The sequence below is a fragment of the Suricata suricatta genome, chromosome 7 (genome assembly GCF_006229205.1).
Source record: "Suricata suricatta isolate VVHF042 chromosome 7, meerkat_22Aug2017_6uvM2_HiC, whole genome shotgun sequence".
Taxonomy (NCBI): domain Eukaryota; kingdom Metazoa; phylum Chordata; class Mammalia; order Carnivora; family Herpestidae; genus Suricata; species Suricata suricatta.
Window position 1 is genome coordinate 83587350 of NC_043706.1, and position 21866 is coordinate 83609215.

Here is a 21866-nt window from a genome sequence, read left to right on the forward strand (position 1 = left end):
GGAGTATGTGTGCCAGTGAACCTGCTATTGGTTCATTATTATTGAATCAGTTCATAAAGAAATATTCAAAGTCTTGATGCTCTCAGGATGCTCCAGGGCATGTTTACAAATTAAACAGCTTTTTTTTAGACCATAAAATTCATATAAGTGTACCAGCAATATTTAAAACACCCATGAGGGAAATGGCAGCATTAAAAAACGGTTTTTGCATGTGTCTGAAAATCTGCTTACAATAGACAGAATTTGAAGAACTCTAAATTTGTGGGATTTTTCTTCCCCTAATTCCAATATTCTATGAGTATATTTTACAGGGATAAGTTAAGACATTTGAGATCAAGACTAAGCCTTGAGTTTTATGGTCCTAATAGAGCATGGAAGTGAACAGCACATAAGAATGTGCATTTGTTTACTAATTAGAATCCTCTTTCTCACTAAGTAAGTTCCTGGCATGTAATGGACACTCAAAAAGAAATTGAGGAATGGGTGAATTAAAAATATAAAAGAAAAGATTTATGGTTCTATCGTTTGCCTCAGAGCAACAAAACAAGAAGAAAAGTAATAAACTCAGACAATCAATCATTATTTTAGTTATCTCAAGCCAGATAACTTAGTTTATATATATTTTTCCTTGCCACCCAGTAAACTGAGTTGAGATTTGAGGGGACTTATAGACATGAATTCAAATATTTTTAATGAGAGATTCGAGCCAAGTGAAGAAAGTGGATATATGCCTTGTATTACACAAAAACAATATGGTTTATGTCTATAGCTCTCTTTTCTTTCATTCATTCATGCATTCATTCTTCTCTGATTTAGGATTTAACAAACTCCCAGACCTTAAATTACTGAGTTAGAATGACTGGACCCATTTCTGTGAAAACAGGCTCATCGTAAGGGCTAGTTTATAATCTGCAACAGATTAAATGTCATGCTTTTATTCTTCCTTTACAACGTGTGAAGTATTGAGTACTGTGTAGCAGGTTTCTTATGAATTACAGCAATTTCTCAAAATTTATACCAATATTGCACAGTACTGTGTTCTATAAAAACAGCCTGAATGGGGTGCCTTTATGATGAGTTCAAAAGAATAACTGAATTGAGGATTAGCTCCATCTCGCGGTGGCATCTTGCCATCATATTAAGTCTGTGTATGGCCTAAATATTGTAGTTTGCCAAGCACCATCCTATGTCTTCTCTTTCAGTCCTCTGTAGACCCCTGTGGTATAACTAATATCATTCTTGTTTTACAGATGCTGAAGCTGAGCCTCAGTATGCTAGTGTTTTTCAGAAATGCCCAAATAAGTTAGGTTGCAGAAACAGATCTTTAACATAAAGGCCTGCCTCCTTCTTTACTGTGTCACATTCACCTCTGTGGATGCATACCAGTTAATGGTAGAAGAAAGCCTCAAGTTTTCCTGGCCACTTCAGCGGGCTTTGCCCTGATAATCCATCTTCATTGCAGATAGTAACCAGGAAATAATACAAAATACTGTGACCCATGTAGGGTCATTCTAGTCCTATACCAATGGGATATAGCAGGATTTTATTCTGTTGACCAGGTTGGTTTTCTGTCACTTTCCAGTGTTGTTCTAACAACATGAGCTTAATATCTCACTGAAAACACGCAGAGTCTCTTTGATATTCAGAAGGATGTCATATGTATATGATACTAAGATTTTACTTATTTTATTGTGATCAGTCCAGCTTTAAGTAATATTCTGATGTCATCAAGGATTAGGTGAATGAGTATTACTTTTTGGCTCAGAGACCATTATCAGATCATTGGAAGGCAAGTAGAAGAAGTTGTTTCTAGTTGTTTTCGTATTTTGCTAGCACAGGAGGAGATCAGGGGTGGGTTCCATTTTCCCTGCAGCATCATGGGTACGGGTGATTGCGGTTGTCTTGATTGTCCTTGGGTATTTTTCCCATCTGAAAAGCTTTGTATATTTCAAGACAGTCCTGCGGCAAAAATTTATGTGATTAGTTTGCAGAATGTTTGCCTTGATATATAAAATCTCCTTTTGAGATTTTAAATAAATAGTATCTTGAAGCAGTTGTCTTAAAAACTGAAATGTGTGTTCTTTGGCTGTGATTATTTTGTTTTTATAAGAGACAGTAACTGTTAAGTGGCATAATATGCTCTGAACAAAGTTGTACCCAGGGAGAAAAAGACCATGATGTGACTGATTGCATGTGCACATAAACATGCATATATTTCTGGTGAGTACAGAATTATAGACCAAAAAAAAATCACTTTGTTTTTCTGAAAAGAGATTTGTAAAAACTATGTACTGTGAAAATCTGGGACATGAATACCAGGCCTAGTGATTAATTTTGGTCGCTTCTCCCACCTATAGGAAGCTTGGAAGATTCTACTTTAATATACGATTTTTAGTGGATCTGTAGGTGACAGTGACGTACATCCTAGAGGTAGAAGAGACTCCCTCATCAGCTCACTTATTTTACAAATGAGAAGCCAAATGACGGGTGCAGTGTCGGCCATACTTGTACTGTTCTTTCTATTAAGTTTTCAAAGGTCAGCTCAAACTGGTGGCCAGTTCTCACAGGTGGAAAGGGCATCACGGGATACTAACGTCATCTTTTTTCTGTGTTTATTTTCTCTTCATTTTGATATACAATGCTTATCAAATCCTTTCGAAATATCCTCTTGTGTTGTAAGACTGAACCAAAGGACAATTCAGGTCACTTTTTGTTTGCCCTCTTAAGTATCCAGAACACCCCTTGGTCTCAAGGGATCTTGCTTTTGATGCTCTGTGGCATGTAACTAACTATATATATGTGTATATATATATATTATTATATATTTATGTATATATATCATATATGTTATTATATATTTATATATATATTAAGATGATTATCAGGCACAATTTTCTTTTGCTATTTCAATTTTTTTATTTCAAAATAATTTCAAACTTAAAAGTTACAAGAGTAAGAATAGCACAGAGAATACCCATATGATTTGCCAATTTCTTAAACCAATTACTTCACTTGCTTTATCATATGTTCAGCTTCTGTCTCTCTCTCTCTCTCACTTTATAAATATCTAGATCTCTATAGATACATATCAAGAGAGAAAATACAGGAGGGAAAGAGGGAGGGATGGGGGAGAGAAAGAGAGAGCTTTTTCTAAACCATTGGAAAGTAAGCTCTATACATTATATATATTTTTTAAAATCCTATAAAAAACTTATAACTGTTCTTCTTTATGGAAATCCTTAGTAAAAGACAAAAAATTTATACAACTTGAAGAGAAACCAGAGTATTACTAGGCATACGTTTTATCCTGAAGATGAAAATAAGAGCATTTTTTAGTTTCCAACTTCATAAAGTTTTAAATGAACAATGAAAGAATATGTGTTATTGTCATATCTGCTAAGCTGAATATTCTTTTTAAAATATGTCAGGTCTTTTTTTCTGACAATATATGAACCTTGTGCCTCATCAGATTTGATTCTATTGAAATATATTTCTTAGAGGAAAAAATCGCCTATGTGTTTTATATGTCTGTAGTCAGCTATAATGGTTAATGTGCAATCTCCCTTGAAAAATCTGTTTTACAAGCAAAATGTTGACACAGTTTTAATTATAGCACTCGAGTGAGCACTGTTATAATTTTTAATATTCCTCCATGGTAACATTTTCATTGTTCTGGTAGAGGAAAATGCCCTGACTCTGTGTCCCTAGTTTCTGGTGCTTTAGGATTTTATGGCAATGTTGTCTTTTTGAGCAGAAATTTTTCATTTGGTCTCAAAGAAGAGAATATGGCCACAAAATTTGGCACATGTATTTATTAACATGAACTCTCCTCTCTATGGGAGTCATTACTCTGGTTTAAGATGTCCCTATCGGGACTCCACATGACTCATGTTCATGTGGTCAGCTTCTTGTAGTTTAACAAGGCAAGTCCCAACACCTGCTCGCTCATTCTAGGGGAACTGTCCACAACTATGATCTAAAGAAATTGTATGTATTATTAGGAACGTATTTTGCTAAAGTTTTATGTTTATATTTATTAGGATTTAAGTCATTGTGAAATGTGTAAAATACTGTTCTCTAATGTAATGAGTAATAGTCATGCACCATCCCTGTGAGGAGATGGGTTGGAAGATGGAGAGCTTGCTTGATACTCTGTTTAGAAAGGAAGACTGTCCATGCATTGTCACTCAGTGTATTAAGAGATGTTTCCATGGCTTCCCACCCCTTGTGACCAAACTCTCTTTAACATGCCAGCTCTTTTTGGAGGTTCAGGAATGTCCGTTGGTTGTTGATTTTCTCCTGTGCCCTGCCTTTGTCCCTTTCTGAATTTGCAGAAGTGTGGAATTGATGCTGCCTCTAGGGCACTGAGGGGAGACTGGTGTCCTGGCTTATCTCAGCGGGATGACAGGACTGGCAAGGATACAGACACTTGTGCCTTCACAGCGTGGGCTTCTGCAAGAGGGAGGGCTCAGTTTGCCCCTTCAGCAAAGCTGTCTGCAACAAAGTTTTAAATAGGAGAATAATTACAGGTGCCCCTGGCCGAGGGAGAAGAATAAGGCTGTGGGCAAAAATATCAGACTCAGCTCTGGCTGATAGTGCTGTGATAAGGACATCCTTTTCAGTGAAATTTTGTGAATCAGGACAAAGAAATAGTGCTTTTGAACAATGTGGTAGGGCTTTATCTTTAGTTAGCATTGATTAAAAAAATTTGATCTCTCATCTGATGAGAACTGCCTCTGTAAAGGGCATTTTTATATAAATTTGCAAGACACAAAGAACTTGTATGGAAGAGTGCATTGATGTGTGTTCTTGGACTTGGGATGACTTTATAATTCACCGTTCTTCCACGAAATCTGTGAATGTGAGATCTGTAATTGTTTTGATATGTCTTTGGGGTCACGTTGGGTAGTACACATACATAAAGACATACGTATAGAAGCAAGAGTTAGACTTCAAAACAGCTGCTGCTTTGAAAGGATTAGGAATTGTAGATTTCAAAACAGCAGTGTCTGTCTGAGTGTGTTTGAGCATGAACAATAAAGGAATGTGGATGACAGTCTGAGGATTTGTAATACTAGGAATGTAATGTTTGTTCATATAATTGATATATTTCTGAAATACATGAGTAAACTATATTTTTGAATTAGAGTAAAATTTGTCAAATTTAAGATTATATACTATTATATTAAGGAATATATATCATATATTGTACTCCATAGAATGGTAATCAGTGGGGATATACTGAGAAAACTAAAAGAAAGGATTGTCTTTTCCATAAATTTTTGAGCCAGGTTTAGTTAACAAGAAATGAACTAGAATTAAAATATATACTCCTTAAAGGTAAAACAAAAATTCAAGACTTAAAGGATGGCTTTTACCTTAAATACTTTTTCTTCAGTTACACACTCTTTAAAAGCATTAGAAGCATTTTTAAAAGGATTAAATATATGCTTTTTATTGAAGTAATCCATAAATGAGACTTATTGAAAACTATTGTCCACCTATCTTCAAGCAAAACATACTTAAAAATACTTTGTTTTTAATTAAACTCTGAATATAGAAGTTATGCTTGGTCTTAATTACATCTGCCTGCATTCAGTCTTAAAATAATTACTGATGGAAAAATAACGATGGGGGCACCTGGGTGGCTCAGTCAGTTGACTGTATGACTTCAGCTCAGGTTATGATCTCATGGATCGTGAGTTCAAGCCCCACATTGGCCTTGTTGCTATCAGTGCAGAGCCTGCTTTGGATGCTCTGCCCCCATCTCTGTGCCCCTCCCCTGCTTGTGCTCTCTCAAAAGTAAATAAAAATTATTTAAAAAAAAAAAAGAAAAAGAATGATGATGTGATACAATAGAAAAACAGTTGTATAATTTAAAAACTGGGTTTGTTTTTCCTTTAGGTTTTTTTCAGCTTTAATTTTAATTAACTTACTTTTGCAGTTACAGGTTTTTATATAAATTCCAGTTAGTTAACACTACAGTGTAATATTAGTTTCAGGTGTATAATTTAGTGATTCATGACTTCCATACAGTCATCACCAGTGCTCATCTCAAATGCTGTCCTTAATGTCCATCACCCAGTTCACCCATCTCCCCAACCCACTTTCCCCTCCAGCAACCCTCAGTTTGTTCTCTATTCTTAAGAGTCTAAAAAGCTGGTGTTTTAGTTCCAGCTTTTCTACTAATTAGTTGTAGGACTTGAGGTAAGAGAGATAACTTGTCTAGAGATTTGATTTCTGTTTGTAAAATTGAGAAGCTTGAACCAAATACCAAGGGGACACTAAAGTTTTTTTCTTGCCATAAATTTTATTTATTTGAGGGCTTGTAAGACTATGATGGACATTGCATTGCCAAGAATCTCAAATAGAGGTGGTCGGCACCAGTCATGTGAAGGAGTAAAACAAGGGTCATATATATATGTTTAGTACACTGCATGCTGCTGTGTGACGTTTGGAAAGCTTATAAGGACTTTAGAGGAAAGCCATGAAGATGAGATAATAGGAAACCAAAACTTATGATAGGTAGATAATTATATACAAGATTTGATATTATTTGTTCAAGAAGAGTATGAAAAATAGTGAGAGAACAGTTGTAAATAATTTTCCCCTTTTAAATTTTTAAAAAAATGTTTATTTACTTTTGAGAAAGAGAGAGACAGGGTGTGAGTGGGCAAGGAGCAGAGAGAGGAAGACACACTCTAAAGCAGCACAAGCCTGACATGGGCCTTGAACCCATGAACCCTGAGGTCATGAGGTGAGCCAAAGTCAGATGCTCAATTGACTGAGCCTCTCAGGCGCCCGGTAAATACTTTTCCCTTTAACAAATATGTATAGCCCACTGTGTGAGGGCACTCTTATCAAGGATCTGAGGATGAGGTGAGTTGAAGCTGGAACAAGCTGTGGCAGATGCTTCTTGTAGGAAGGAACAATTCTCCATCAGGGTAAGATGAGCTCCACTGGTCAGGCAAAGTGCTTGGGAGATCTCCTGAAGTCTTGTTTTTAAAAAATTTTTTATGTTAATTTATTCTTGAGAGAAAGAGAGACAGAACACCAGGCTCCAGGCTCTGAGCTGTCAGCACAGAGCCCAATGTGGGGCTCAAACTCCCAAATGGTGAGATCATGACCTGAGCCGAAGTTGGACACTTACCCGACTGAGCCACCTGGGCAACCCTCCTGTAGTCTTTAGAGATGATACTATTTTGTGTTTAACATGGTTTCAGAAACATTTTGCCTAATGGTACTCTTTGTGTGCCTTCCCAGATGGAATCTTTCATTTTTTTTCCCAATCTTGCTGCCTTTGTCACCAAAAAAAAAAAAAGGGGGGGGGGAGATAAGACTTTTGCTAATTGCTCCATTTTTCTCCCAATTAAAATATGCTACAGTTTAGAGCGATGGGGATATCAGTATGCTAGAATAAGTAAGATAGAAGAGGATTTCAGCCTTCCCTGATTTGTGCTTTCTCAATGTAGGGTGATTAAAAAACACCGGTTCCCTTATGTTTTCAAACATAAGCCCCAGAATACACTACAAAGCGAGCTCTGTCTTTAGGTTCTGTGATGCTCCAGTGATGAATCTGCCTTCTGCTTACTGCATTTTCCAAACCCCTTAAATGGGTCCCAGGATTTCTTCAACCACCTTGCCCTTAATTCAGCATGGCTCTGTGAGGTCCATGGTGTAGAAGTGATTTTGAGGTAGTTCATTGTTCTGAAATTTCTTTGCCATTTCTTAATTATTTGGATAAAGAACAGTTATCCATGCTTTCAGTGGTTTTTCTCTTTTACATTTTTACGGAAGTAAAAACAGAATACAGTTACTCTTTTTTTGTATTTATTTAAATTCCAGTTAGTTAACATACAGTGTAATGTTAGTTTCAGGCATACAATGTAGTGATTCACCACTGCCACGGATCAGATCACCTAGAGTTTATCACAACAAATGCGTTCCTCAGTCCTATCCCCTATTTCCCCAACCCCCCACCTCCCCTCTGGTAACCCGGAGTTTGTTCTGATAGTTAAGAGTTTTGTTTTGTTTTTTTTTTTGGTTTGTCTTTTTCTCTCCCTCTTTTCTTTCCCCTTTGGTCTTTTGTTTCTGAAATTCCAAATAAGAGTTAAATCATGCAGTGTTTGTCTTTTTCTGTCTTATTTTGCTTAGTACAATATACTCTAGCTCCATCCTTGTTGTTGTAACCTTTAACCTTTATTTATTATTGTGAAGGCAAAACTGCAGAGTGTTTACGTGACTCACTGTATGCTGTCAGAATCAGCTGCTGATTTATAGACCTTAGAGAAGCAAGGTCTCAAAATATGCTTTTTTTACCCATAGTAAGATCCTTCCCCATATCTTACCATATAGGGAATATATTGTTTTACCTTTAATACTAAACTATAAGTGTCCTATATTTTTGCTAAAACATCCAACTTAGACTTCATTTGATTTAAGCCACGTTAATTTTGAAACAAGATTCAATTTAGTCTCAGAAGGTAGTAAAGGTAACTCTTTACTTTTTCATGAATGGGAATCTGTCTGGAACCTCCTGACTCAGTGTGGTCTGTGGACCAGCAGTGTATGCATCACCTTCAGATGGTTAGCGATGCAAACTCCCTATTCTCTTTTCCCCACTTATTGAATCAGAAGCTGTGTCTTGACCAGAAACCTCAGTTAATTTGTGTGCATGCTAGGTTTGGGAAGCACTGGATTTAAATCTATAATTCACACTAATTCTAGCTGAGGTTGCTTTGAGGTTGGTGTCAGAACACTTAATTGTAAATCATATTTACCTATGATTTGGAGAAAAGATAAACCCAATAACTGCAAATGATTTGCATAATCTGATAATATTTAGAATGATAAAATTGTGCAAATTATATGAAGTCGGTGAGAAATTAGAAATATTGGCAAGAAATAAGATAAAAATTATCCCAGAAAATACAAACTAAATGTTTGTGCATAAAGCATTCTATAATGCATAGTATTGAGAAATTGAACATGGAAAACCTCATGATACATGTGATATAGGCCTAGTAGTAGACAGAAAGTCAGAAATTAATCAGTCATAGATCACAGGGGTCATTGTTCCACTGCCAGTTTGATTTGTTAGAGATTTTCTTAAAGGCAGAACCTAGTTGTGGCTGTGTGTACTTTTCATGCAGTAAGCGACACCTATTGCTAGAAAAATAAAAAATAAACTGGAGAGTGTTAAGGGATGGATTAGAAGATTGATTATGACCTAGGAAGAACTGATGTAGGAGGAAACAGAAAAATAATTAAATGGGCAGCACTGTGCTCTAAAAAGAGGCTCTGGAGACATGGATATTTATCTAGTGTTTCACTCGTGCAGTTTCCTACAGTATCCATATGAAAGTTGCAGAAATATTAGGATGTAAGGATGCTGAGAAATCTGTTACAGAGCAAGCCAGTGTCAGCTGGAATTACTTGATTAAATTAAAAGCAATATCAAAGATTAAGTCTCAGAAAATTTTACCTGGTGTATGAGAAATGACCTTGAATGGGTGACTTTATCCCTGAGAACTTTTGAAAGCTCTGTGGGCAAAGAATGGAAGATCACTTATTAAGTTGTTGAATTATCTTCCCAGGAAAATGATTGGAATGCCATCCCTGGAAATTTCTAAAATTAGGGTGGGGAAAAAATCAGGATGTTGCCTATGGGAATCCTCCCTACTTCTGGCACAGACCTAGTGATTGCTTAGTGATGGTTTTCTTCTACAATATCTTTGATTTTTGTTCATGGTTACCATACACAGATACATTTTTTCATCAGGTTGGTATCTTATTTAGGTTAAAAAAAAAAAAGCCAGCTTCTAAAAAACAGCTAGAGAATGTCAGTCATCTGCCTTCCATGCTATCTGCCTCCTTGACAGTGGTAGGCTATCTGGGATTCTTTTTTCATTTCTCTTCATTATGTAGTTCATCAAGAGATGCAATTTAGTATATATTAGAAGTGACTTCATTTCCTATATTCTCTTCTTCAGAAAGCTAAAAAGAAAAGCCCCAAATATGCCTTGCCTTTTGGAGCCATTTGTCAAAATGAATACAGGAACTCTATGAAACTCTCAAATGAAATCATCTAGCGCTTCAGAGAGTTTCATGATCCTATCCATCCAGTTGAAAACCCAGCTCATGTTTGCCTAGGAGTAATGGTCCAAGAGCACTACATTTCCTTTACCCTCTCTGTAGACTTTTTTCCTCAGTGATACATATTAGCTGAAAAGGGGAGCCAGAATCCCCATTTCATTGGTCATAAATAAAACACAACACAATTACTTAATATTCTAATTTATTACTTTACTTTTTCATGTTAATTCATCCACACCCACATTTATATTATCTAGGAGATCTAGCTTAATATAGGTGCTGCTAAGAATAATTTGTATCAAATGTGTTGCCTGGAGATATTAGATATATTTCGTGTTGGTATGTAGGAAAATTTGCCAAACTTAAATATTAAGTCACATTAATTAAACTATGTCACATGTTCTATAACATGAATTGGTTTTTAATGGTATTTTCTTAATTATTGTACAATTTTATTAGCTATGACTTTGTATACTTTCTTTAGTTTGAAGAAATTTTATATGTCTGTAGCCCAGAGTTCTTACTCTTTTCTTTCTTAAAAGAGATCTAGACCTAAACAAAAAGGTTAAGATTACATTTCATGATTGTGTCCATAATACAAAGATAATCTCTTCCATATCCTGCTCCGTGATAATGAGTCTAACAAATGGCCAGTATCTTATATGTGCAGACAACAAATGTTTCCAAGATGAAAACTCATTGAGAAATAAAAATAAAAGGGATGGGTTATAGTCATTCTTTTTCTTCTCTTGTTTCCTGACTGATTAGACCTACCAAAGGGGACGGGGGGAGGGGGGGAAGTGCTCTTCGTTTCTGAATCATTCTACTAGTGTCCTATGGATTCTTTCCCAAGTATACCTCGTGGTCTCAGGTGATCACGTATTTTCATATGTGCTCAAATTGATACCAGCACCTTCACTTATGGGTTGACATATGCTACTTGTACTGTGGTGACACTGGGGTGGGGTGGACCAAGCCTCCTATGCATGAAACAAGGGAACCGGCTGTTTCACAGCAGTGCTCTCTTTCTTTGAAAAGTGATTATTGTTCTTCCCAAGTGCCACCTTAAGTCTCTGCTAGTGTTGCTTAACATTGTTCTTGACCTCTACAACAATGCTTGAGCTCTGTTGTGTCTCTGCTGATGCAGAAAAAATATTCCGCAGCTGAGTATCAAAATACTCTACTGTTACACTATTTGTAAGGAAAAAAGCATATAATACATTTATAAAATGTCTGAAAGATTACAAGGTGACCTGCCTGTACACCATTGTTTGTCTTGCTTTCTTACCTTTGTATTCTCTCACCCCTCCTCCCCTCTCTCTGTTTCAGCTAGCCGTGAGGTGGTTGGAACACAACTGCCATTACCAGTACATGGATGAGCTCCTGCAGTATATCCGCTTCGGCCTCATGGATGTGGATACTCTCCATACAGTTGCCCTGTCCCACCCCCTCGTCCAGGCAAGTGAAACTGCGACAGCTCTTGTCAATGAGGCGCTGGAGTACCACCAGAGCATCTATGCACAGCCCGTTTGGCAGACTCGCAGGACCAAACCACGGTTCCAGTCAGACACTCTGTATATCATTGGTGGGAAAAAGCGTGAGGTCTGTAAAGTCAAGGAACTTCGGTACTTCAATCCTCTTGACCAGGAGAATGCTCTCATAGCTGCCATTGCCAACTGGAGCGAGCTGGCTCCCATGCCCGTAGGAAGGAGCCACCACTGTGTGGCAGTCATGGGGGACTTTCTGTTTGTAGCAGGAGGAGAAGTTGAGCATGCTAGTGGCCGGACGTGTGCCGTGAGGACTGCCTGTCGCTATGACCCCCGCAGTAATTCCTGGGCGGAGATAGCACCCATGAAGAACTGCCGGGAGCATTTTGTGCTGGGTGCCATGGATGAATACCTCTATGCAGTTGGGGGTAGAAATGAACTGCGCCAGGTTCTGCCTACAGTTGAGCGATATTGCCCCAAGAAGAACAAATGGACTTTTGTGCAGTCCTTTGACCGATCCCTTTCATGTCATGCTGGATATGTGGCTGATGGTCTTCTTTGGATATCAGGTAGAACATGCCTCATATGTTGGATTTATCAAAAAACACTTTTTCATTGTGGCATAAATTTAAAATTCAAGTATTGGTAGTCATGGCCATGTGTAATTGAACCGTTGAACTAAGGATGCCATTTTAGCTAATTAACATTTATTTACTGGGCACCTCTTCTTTAGAGAGCAATGTAGTTGGAAATAATAGAACTTTTTGTGACTTTCTGAGTGTTAGTTTAAAATTCAAGGTGGAAATTAATGGCCCATAATATCCTATTTCTACCATACCTTCTATTGTTTAGAGTGTCACTTTTTGATACTCATGGATTGCTTTGTGCACCTTGTGGCTTATCTAGGTTCTTTGCCATTTTTTTAAAACACTCTGGGCTGCTTGACTAGCAGATGTTTCATCAAAGACAGAGCAGACAAAGTAAAAGCCCAGGAAATCCATTTTGATGGGCATAGTAGTGGGTAATATATCCAGGTAGGAGCCATGTGTATGGAGGGAAGGGATTTAAGTTACTGGCTAAGATAATGTTTTTGTGTTATCTGTGGATTGTAGTTACACACCATCCTAAATTCTTCATTCTTGTTTACTCTTCCATTCTTGTTGATTATTTAGCAGTATTTAGTATTTTAGTTTATATTATCTTTACTTTTTTTTAAGCCTTTTGGTTATGAAAAAAGGAGACTAGGATAATGAATCCCATGTACCCATGACCCAATTTCAATAGTATTCTACTCACTCCCAGTCTTGTTTCGTCCACACCATATACTCCTGCAAACCTCTACTACCTTTTCACTGGTACAGAAGGAGTCTATGAGGCATAAGTTATTAGTATCACATTATCAACATGTTTTTCCAATCCAGTTCTTCGAATGATCTAAACTGTTCTTTGAAAGGGTTGGCTACTGGGGACAAAAGTTCTATCCTCTCTCACTTGGAGGACAGTCATTTTGTAACCCAGATGGAACTTGTTGAATTTCCATGTCAAGGGCAAAGAGAAATAGGAAAATGAGAATAGGAAAATGAGATTACTTAAATATTAACAGTAACTTTGAGATGTTTGTATTTAGAAGACACAATCACTCTTTTTAAAGTCTATATGTCTTCATCCTTTTCATGTATTTTACCCACCCCCCTGCTCTACTCCCACTGGCAACCACCAGTGTGTTCTCTGTATTCATGATTCTGTTTCTGGTGTTTTCATCTGTTCTTTGTTTTGTTTTTTAGGCCTTACACATAAATGAAATTGTGTGGTATTTGTCTTTTCTGACTTACTTTACTTAGCATAATACCCTTTAGGTCCATCTATGTTATCACAGATCGCATGATCTTATTCTTTTTTATGGCAGAGTAATATTTCATTATATGTACATATAGATATTATAATAATTATATACACACACATTTATATTATACCACTTCTTTATCCCTTTATATATCAATGGATACTTGGGCTGCTTCCATAATTTGGCTATTAAAAACAATCCTGCAATAAACATAGGAATGTGTATATCTTTTCAATAGTGCTTTCGTTTAGGGGGTGGGGGGCAAATACCCAGTAGTGGAATTACTGGATCATGTGGTAGTTCGATTTAAAATTTTTTAAAGAACTTACAGTTTCCCATAGTGATTGCATCAGTTTACATCCCCATCAACAGTGCATAAAGGTTCCTTTTTCTCCACATCCTTGCCAACACTTGTTATTTGGTGTCTTTTTGATACTAGTCATTCTGGATCATATGAGTTGATATCTTAATGTGGTTTTGATTTGCATTTACTTGATTATTAGTGATGTTGAGCATCTTTTCATATGTTTATTGGCCAATTATATGTCTTCTTTGAGTTGTATAAGTTCTTTATGTATTTAAGATATTAACCCTTTATCAGATATGTTTTGCAAATATCATATTGGATTCACTAGGTTGCTGTTTATTTTGTTGATAGTTTCTTTCAATGTGCAAAAGCGTTTTATTTTGATATAGTCCCAGTAGTTGACTTTTGTTTCTCTTGCCTGAGGAGTCATATCTAGAAAAATACTGCTAAGACTGATATCCAAGACATTAGGTTCTGTTTTCTTTTAGGAGTTTTATGGTTTCAAGTCTCACATTTAGGTCTTTAATGCATTTTGAGTTTTTGTGTATGGTGTAAGAAAGTGGTCCAGTTTCACTCTTTTGTATGTAGCTGTTCAGTTTTCCCAACATTGTTTATTGAAGAGACTGTCTTTTCCCCTATTTTATATTCTTGGCTCCTTTGTCACAGATGAATTGACCATGTGAGTGTGGGTTTATTTCTGGGTTCTATATTCTGTTCCAATGATATATATGTATATTTTTGTGCCACTACTAGACTGTTTTGATTACTGTAGTTTTGTAGTAAAGTTTGAAATTGAGATTGTGATATTCCACCTCCCCTTCCCCCGTCTTGTTCTTCATTTTCAGGATTGCTTTTGGTACTCAGGGCATTTTGTGGTTCCATTCAAATGTTGGAACAAATGTTAGGATTATTCTAATTCTGCAAAAAATGCTGTTGGTATTTTGATAGAGATTGCTTTAAATTTGTAGATCGCTAGGTTAAATTTATTCCTAGGTATTTTATTATTTTTGGCATAATTGTAAATTGGACTGTTTTCTTAATTTCTCTTTCTTCTACTGCTATTAGTGTATATAAATGTAGCCAATTTATGTATATAATTTTATATTCTGCAACTTTACAGAATTCATATATCAGTTTTAATAGTTTTTTGATGGAGTCTTTAGGTTTTCTGTATGTGATACCATGTCATCTGCAAATGAAGACAATTTTACTTCTTCCTTACTGATTTGGATACTTTTTATTTCTGTTGCTGGTCTGAGTGCTGTGGCTCGGATTTTCATTACTATGTTGACTAAGATTGGCAACTGTGGACATCCTTGTCTTGTTCCTGCTCTTAGAGGAAAAGCTCTCAGTTTTTCCCCAGTGAGTGTGATGTTAGCTGTGGGCTTGGCATATATGGACTTAGGTTGAGTTATGCTCCCTCTAAACCTACTTTGTTGAGATTTTTATCATGAACAGATGTTGAATTTCGTCAAATGCTTGTTCTGTATCTATTGAGCTGATTATATAGTTTTTTTTTAAATTCTAGGATAGTTAACATTCAGTGTTATGTTAGTTTCAGGCGTATGATATACTGATTCACCAATTCTATATATTACTCAGTGTTCATTGTGATTCAAGTACTTTTAATCCCCTTCACATCTTTCACCCATCCCCCCACCCTGCTCAAGTTTATTTATCTCTAGCTAAGAGTGGTTTTTTGGTTTGTTGGTTGGTTTTTTTGTTTGTTTTTTTCTATTTTTGTTTGCTTGCTTTATTTCTTAAATTTTACATAGGAGTGAAGTCATATGGTATTTGTCTTTCTCTGACTGACGTATTTCACTTAGCATTATACTCTTTAGATCTAGCCATGTTGTTGCAAATGGAAAGATTTCATTCTTTTTTATGGCTGAATAATATTCTATTATATATCTCACTTTTTCTTTATCCATTCATATACCAATGGATAGTTGCACTGTTTCCGTAATTTGGCTATTGAAAATAATGCAGCAACAAATATAGGGATGTGTAAATCATGTCAAATAAGTGGGGTTTTTTTAGTTTATTTATTTTTTGAGAGAAAGAGACAGAGCAGGGGAGGGGCAGAGAGAGAGGGAGAGAGAATCCCAGTGAGGCTCTACATTGCCAGTGCAGAGCCCAATGTGGGCTCAGATCCACAAACCATGAGATCGTGCCTGAACCAAAATCAAGAGGTGGGCACTTAACTGACTGAGCCAGTCATTTCTTTTTTATGTTTGTTTTTAAATGTTTATTTATTTTTGAGAGAGAGGGTGAGAGGATTCATGTGCAATCAGGCTCTGTGCTGACAGGAGAGAGCCCAAAGTGGGGTTCAGACCCATGAACTATGAGATCATGACCTGTCAAAGTTGGACACTTAACTAAGCCACCCAGGTGTCCTTTTTGAATTAGTGTTTTTATTCTTTAGATAAATACCTGGTAGGGAAATTACCAGATCATATGGTATATGGTAGGGTTTTTTGTTTTATTTTTAGGAATCTCCATACTATTTTCCACAGTGGCTGTACTAGTTTGTGCATTCCCACAAACAGTGCACAATTGGGTTTTTTTTCCTTCCACATTCTCACCAACTATTGTTGTTTGTTTTGTTTTTAGTTTTAGCCATTCTGACAAGTGTGAGGTACTATCTCACTGTAATTGTGATTTTCATATTCCTGATGATTAGTGATGTTGAGCATCTTTTCATGTGTCAGGTGGCCATCTGTATGTCTTCTTTGGAGAAATGTCTGTTCATGTTTTCTTCCCCCTTTTAAATTGGATTCTTTGAGGGTTTTTTGGTGCTAAGTTGTATATGTTCTTCATATATTTTGGATACTAACTTTTTATTGTGTATTTTATTTGCAAATGTCTTCTCCCATTCAATGGGTTGTCTTTTAGATTTGTTGATTGTTTCCTTTGCTGTGCAGAAGCTTTTAATTTTGATGTAGTCCCAACAGTTTGTTTTTACTTGTATTCCCCTGCCTCAGGAGACATATCTAGAAAATATTGCTGTGGCCTATGTCAGAGAAATTACTGCCTGTGCCCTCTTCTAGGAATTTTATGGTTTCAGGTCTCACATTTAGGTCCTTAATACATTTTGAGTTTATTTTTGTGAATGGTATAAGCCAGCTGTCCAGTTTCATTCTTTTGCTTGTAGCGTCCAGTTTTTCCAGCACTATTTGTTGAAGAGGCTGCTGTCTATTTTCCATTGCATATTCGTTTTTGCTTTATTGAAGATTAATTGACCATATAAAATGGATTTATTATTGGGCTCTCTATTCTGTTCCATTGATCAATGTGTCTGTTTTTGTGCTAGTACCATACTGTTTGGATTACTTTAGGTTTGTAATGTATCTTGAAATCTGAGATTGTGATACCTATCCCCCATATTCAAGACTATTTTTGCTACTTGGGCCATTTGTGGTTCCATACAAATGTTAGGATTATTTGTTCTAATTCTGCAAAAAAATACTGCTGGCATTGTGATAGAGATTTCATTAAATCTGTAGATCGCTTTGGTAGCATGGACATTTTAACAATATTTGTTCTCCCAATCCATGAGCATGGAAGGTCTTTCTTTTTGTTTATGTCATCGTCAATTTCCTTCGTCAATATTTTATAGTTTTCAGAGTACAGTCTTTTACCTCCTTGGTTAAATTTATTCCTAGTAATTTTATTATTTTTGGCACAATTATAAATGGGACTGTTTTCTTAACTTCTCTTTTTGCTATTTGTTAGTGTATAGAAATTCAACAGATTTCCATATCTTGTTTTTGTATTCTGCAATTTTACTGAATTCATTTATCAGTTATAGCACGGTTTTTGGTGGAACCTTCAGGGTTTTCTACATAGTATGATGTCATCTGCAAACAGTGAAAACTTTACTTGTTCCTTACAAATTTGGAAGCCTTTCATTTTCCTTCTGGTCTGGTTGCTGCGGCTAGAACTTCCAGTACTATGGTGAATAAAAGTAGTGAGAGTGGACATCCTTGTCTTGTTCCTAATCTTAGGGGAAAAGCTCTCAGTTTTCCCCTTAAGTATGATGTTAGCTGTGGGTTTGTCATATATGGCCTTTGTTATGTTGGGTATGTTCCATCTAATTCTACTCTGTTGAGAGTTTTTTTAAATCATGAATGTGTGGTACTTTGTTAAATCATTTTTCTGCATCTATCGAAATGATCATATGGTTTCTCTTGTTGATGTGATGTATCACATTGATGGATTTGCAAATGTTGAACCACTCTTGCATCCCAGGAATAAACCCTACTTGATTGTGGTGACTGATTTTTTTAATGTATTGTAGAATTTACTTTGCTAATTTTGTTGAGGATTTTTGCATTCATGTTTCATTGGATTTTTTGGCCTGTACTTCTCTCTTTTTGTGTGGTGTCTTTATTTGGTTTTGGTATCAGAGTAATGCTGGCCTCATAGAATGAATTTGAAGCTTCCCTTCCTCTTGTATTTTTTTTGGAGCAGTTTGAAAAGAATAGGTTTTAGCTCTTTTTAAATGTTTGGTAGAATTCACCTTGGAAAGTGTCTGGTCCTGGAATTTTTTGTTTGTTGGAAGTTTTTTGATTACTGATTCAGTTTATTTGCTGGTAATCCATCTGTTCAAATGTTCAAATTCTTCCTATATGAATTTATCCAGTTCTTCTAGGTTGTCCTATTTGTTGGTATATAATTTTTCTCTTATAATCCTTCATATTTCTGTGGTGTTGATTGTTATTTCTCCTTGTTCATTTCAGTTCTCTCTCTCTCTCTCTCTCTCTCTCTCTTTTGTTGTTGATGAGTCTGCCTAAAGTTTTGGTCATTACAAAGAACCAGCTCCTGGTTTTGTTGATCTGTTCTATTTTTTTCTTTTTAGTTTCTATTTCATTTATGTCTATTCAATCTCTTGTTATTTCCTTCTTTTACTGGTTTTGGGTTGTTTGTTCATCTTTTTATAGCTCCTTTAGGTATAAGGTTAGGTTGTTTATTTGAGATTTTCCTTGCTTCTTGAGATAGGCCTATATTGCTATAAACATCCTTAGAACAGCTTTTGCTATATCCCAAACATTTTGGATCATTGGGTTATCATTTTCATTTTTGTCTAAATATTATTTGATTTCCTCTTTGGTGTCTTAGTTGATCCATTCATTGTTACGATCATGTTATTTAACCTCCACGGATTTGTGTTCTTTCCAGATTTTTTTCCTTGTGGTTTGTTGTAGACTCTGGGTCTGAAGGTCTCTCTTGTCCAGCAAGAGAGCAGGTTGCAGGATTGAAAATGAGAGAGAAGATAATATTTGAGAGGAGACAAGAGCCCCAAATAAGGGTCCTTGCTCCATTTTTATTAGCATCAGAAGGTTTACAAGTGTGATGAACATGCACAAAGAGACAGTGAAACCATGAATATTAACTCATGGGTATGGGGAAAAGGGGGTTTTGGAGATATGTGGTGTTAGGGGCTTGAGTCAGTACAAAACAAGATCCTGGCATGGGGGGGGAATGGTGGGGAATGGTTGTTTACAGCAAACATGAGGCACCACCTCTGTTTACCTGAACTGGTCTAGGGGACAAGAAAGACAGAGCATACTACCTCAGGGTCAACACGGCACCTTTCTTTTGCTAATTAGCTCTGCTCTGGGCAACTTTGCCCCATCTCAGTCTATAGCCCTATTTACCTGTTTACCTAATTTGGTCCTTCCTTCCTATGAAAGCAGCTTTCTGCTATTGTCCTATACCTTTGTCCTATACTGGGGGCCTTTGCCCCATTTACCCAAGCTTATTTACCTAATCTTGTTTACCCAAACTTGGGTCTGTACATCCTCTGGCTTTCTAATTCTCTATGCCTTGTTAACCCATTGATGCAATCTCAGGGAATTCCTAAGCTTATTCCCCACAATGGTTGATTTCTAGTTCCATAATGTTCAGATTGGAAAAGACCTTGATCTTTTTGAATTTGTCAAGACTTGTTTTGTGGCCTAATGTGTGATCTCTTCTAGATAATGTTACATGAGCACTTGAAAAGAATGTGTATTCTGCTGTTTTATGAGGAAGTGTTCTGAATGTATCTGTTAGATCCATTGGGTCCAGTGTGTCATTCAAAGCCACTGTTTCCTTGTTGACTTTCTGTTTGGATGATCTATCCATTGATGTAAGTGTGGGACTTACTATGTTGCATTGCTACAAAGCCCTCAAGTATTTTATATTATGATTGATTACTTTATGTTTGTTATTAGCTGCTTTATATATTTAGGTGCTTTCCTGCTGGGTGCATAAATATTTACAATTGTTATGTCTTCTTGTTGCATTGTTCCCTTTATGATTATATAGTGTCCTTATTTATCTCTTGTTACAGTCTTTTTTTAATTATGTTTTATTTATTTTTGAGACAGAGAGACAGAGATGAGAGGGAGGGGGAGGGGCAGAGAGAGGGAGACACAGAATCCGAAGCAGGCTCCAGGCTCTGAAGTGAGCCTGATGCGGGGTTCAAACCCACAAACATGAGATTATGACCCGAGCCAAAGGCTGAGGCTCAACCGCCTGAGCCACCCAGGTACCCCATGATAGTCTTTTTTAAAAGTCTATTTCATTTGATATAACTATTTCTGCCTCAGCTTTCTTTTCACTTCCATTTGCACGATAAATTCTTTTCCATGCCTTCACTTTCAGTCTGCATCTGTTTTTAAGTCTGAAATGAGTCTCTTGTAGGCTGCATATAGATAGGTTTTTTATCCATTCTCTCATCTTGTATCTTTTGGTTAGAGTGTTTAGTACATTTACTCAAAGTAATTATTGATAGGTATGCTCTAATTGCCATTTTGTTACTTGTTTTGTGGTTGTGCTTATAGATCTCTATTCCTATCTTCTCTTGCTCTTTTTTTCTCATGGTTTGTTGAGTTGCTTTAGTGATACACTTGGATTCCTTTCTCTTAGATTTTTGTATAACTCTTACTAGTTTTTGATTTGTGATTACCATTAGGTTTGCATATAAAAATTTATGCATATAGCAGTCTATATTAAGTTGATGGTCACTTAAGTTTGAATGTATTCTTTTATAACCCCCTTTCCATGTTTTAGGTATATATATATGGTGTCATACTTTACATACTTTTCTTTTATGAGGGCCTTGACTAGATTTTTATAGATACACATAATTTTACTGCTTTTGTGTTTCCTATTTTTCTTACTTCTACTTATTTGCTTTTCTTTCCATTCACACAGTCCTCTTTAACATTTCGTGTAGGGCTGGTTTAGTCATGAATGCCTTTAACTTTTGTTTGGGAGACTCTTTATCTCTCCTTCAATTCTGAATGATAGTCTTGTAGGTAGAATATCCTTCTTGACTGCAAGGTTTTTTTTCCTTCAGCACTCCAAATATATCATGCTACTCCCTTCTGGCTTGCAAAGTTTCTGCTGAAAAATCAGTTGGCAGTCTTAGGTTTCCCTTGTATGTAACTGTTTTCTTTTCTCTTGCTGCTTTTTTTGAGTTTGTATATTTATTTTGAGTGAGAGAGGAAGAGAGAGAAAGGGAGAGAGTCAGAAAGAGCATGCACTTAGCAGGGGAGGGACAGAGGGAGAGAAGGAAAGAGAGAGAATCGCAAGTAGGCTCCACACTGTTGCCATGGAGTTTAACGTGGGGCTCAAACTCACAAACTGTGAGATCATGACCTGAGTTGAAATCAAGAGTTGGATGATTAACCCACTGAGCCATCCAGTCCCTACTCTCTTGTAGCTTTTCAAATTCTCTCTTTATCACTACTTTTTGCCATTTTAATTACTATGTGCCTTGGTGTGGACCTCTTTGGGTTGAATTTGTTGAGGGCTCTGTGGCTCCTGGATCTGGATTTCTTTTCTTTCTTTATTTTTTTAATGTTTATTTTAAAGAGAGAGAGAGAGAGAGAGAGACAGACAGAGTGTGAATGGAGGAGAGGCAGAGAGAAAGAGGGAGACACAGAATCTGAAGCAGGCTCCAAGCTCTGGGTGTCAGCACAGAGCCTGATGTGGGGATCGAACCTACAGACTACTAGATCATGACCTGAGCCTAAGTCTGACCCTTATGCAGATGAGCCACCCAGACACCTCTGGATCTGGATTTCTTTTTCTTTCCCCAGATTTGGGAAATTTTTAGCTTAAAAGCTAAATCTTGAAATAA

At 36.6% G+C, this 21866-nt stretch overlaps 1 protein-coding gene across 3 annotated transcripts in view; it reads left to right on the forward strand.

Moving 5' to 3' along the window:
• KLHL32 (kelch like family member 32) overlaps positions 1-21866 on the forward strand; it is a 253306-nt gene that overhangs the window by 171850 nt on the left and 59590 nt on the right. For all 3 annotated transcript variants that reach the window (XM_029944612.1, XM_029944613.1, XM_029944614.1), the window contains one exon: positions 11425-12151. In XM_029944612.1, the coding sequence (XP_029800472.1) occupies positions 11425-12151 (727 nt within the window). The remainder of the gene's footprint in view (positions 1-11424; positions 12152-21866) is intronic.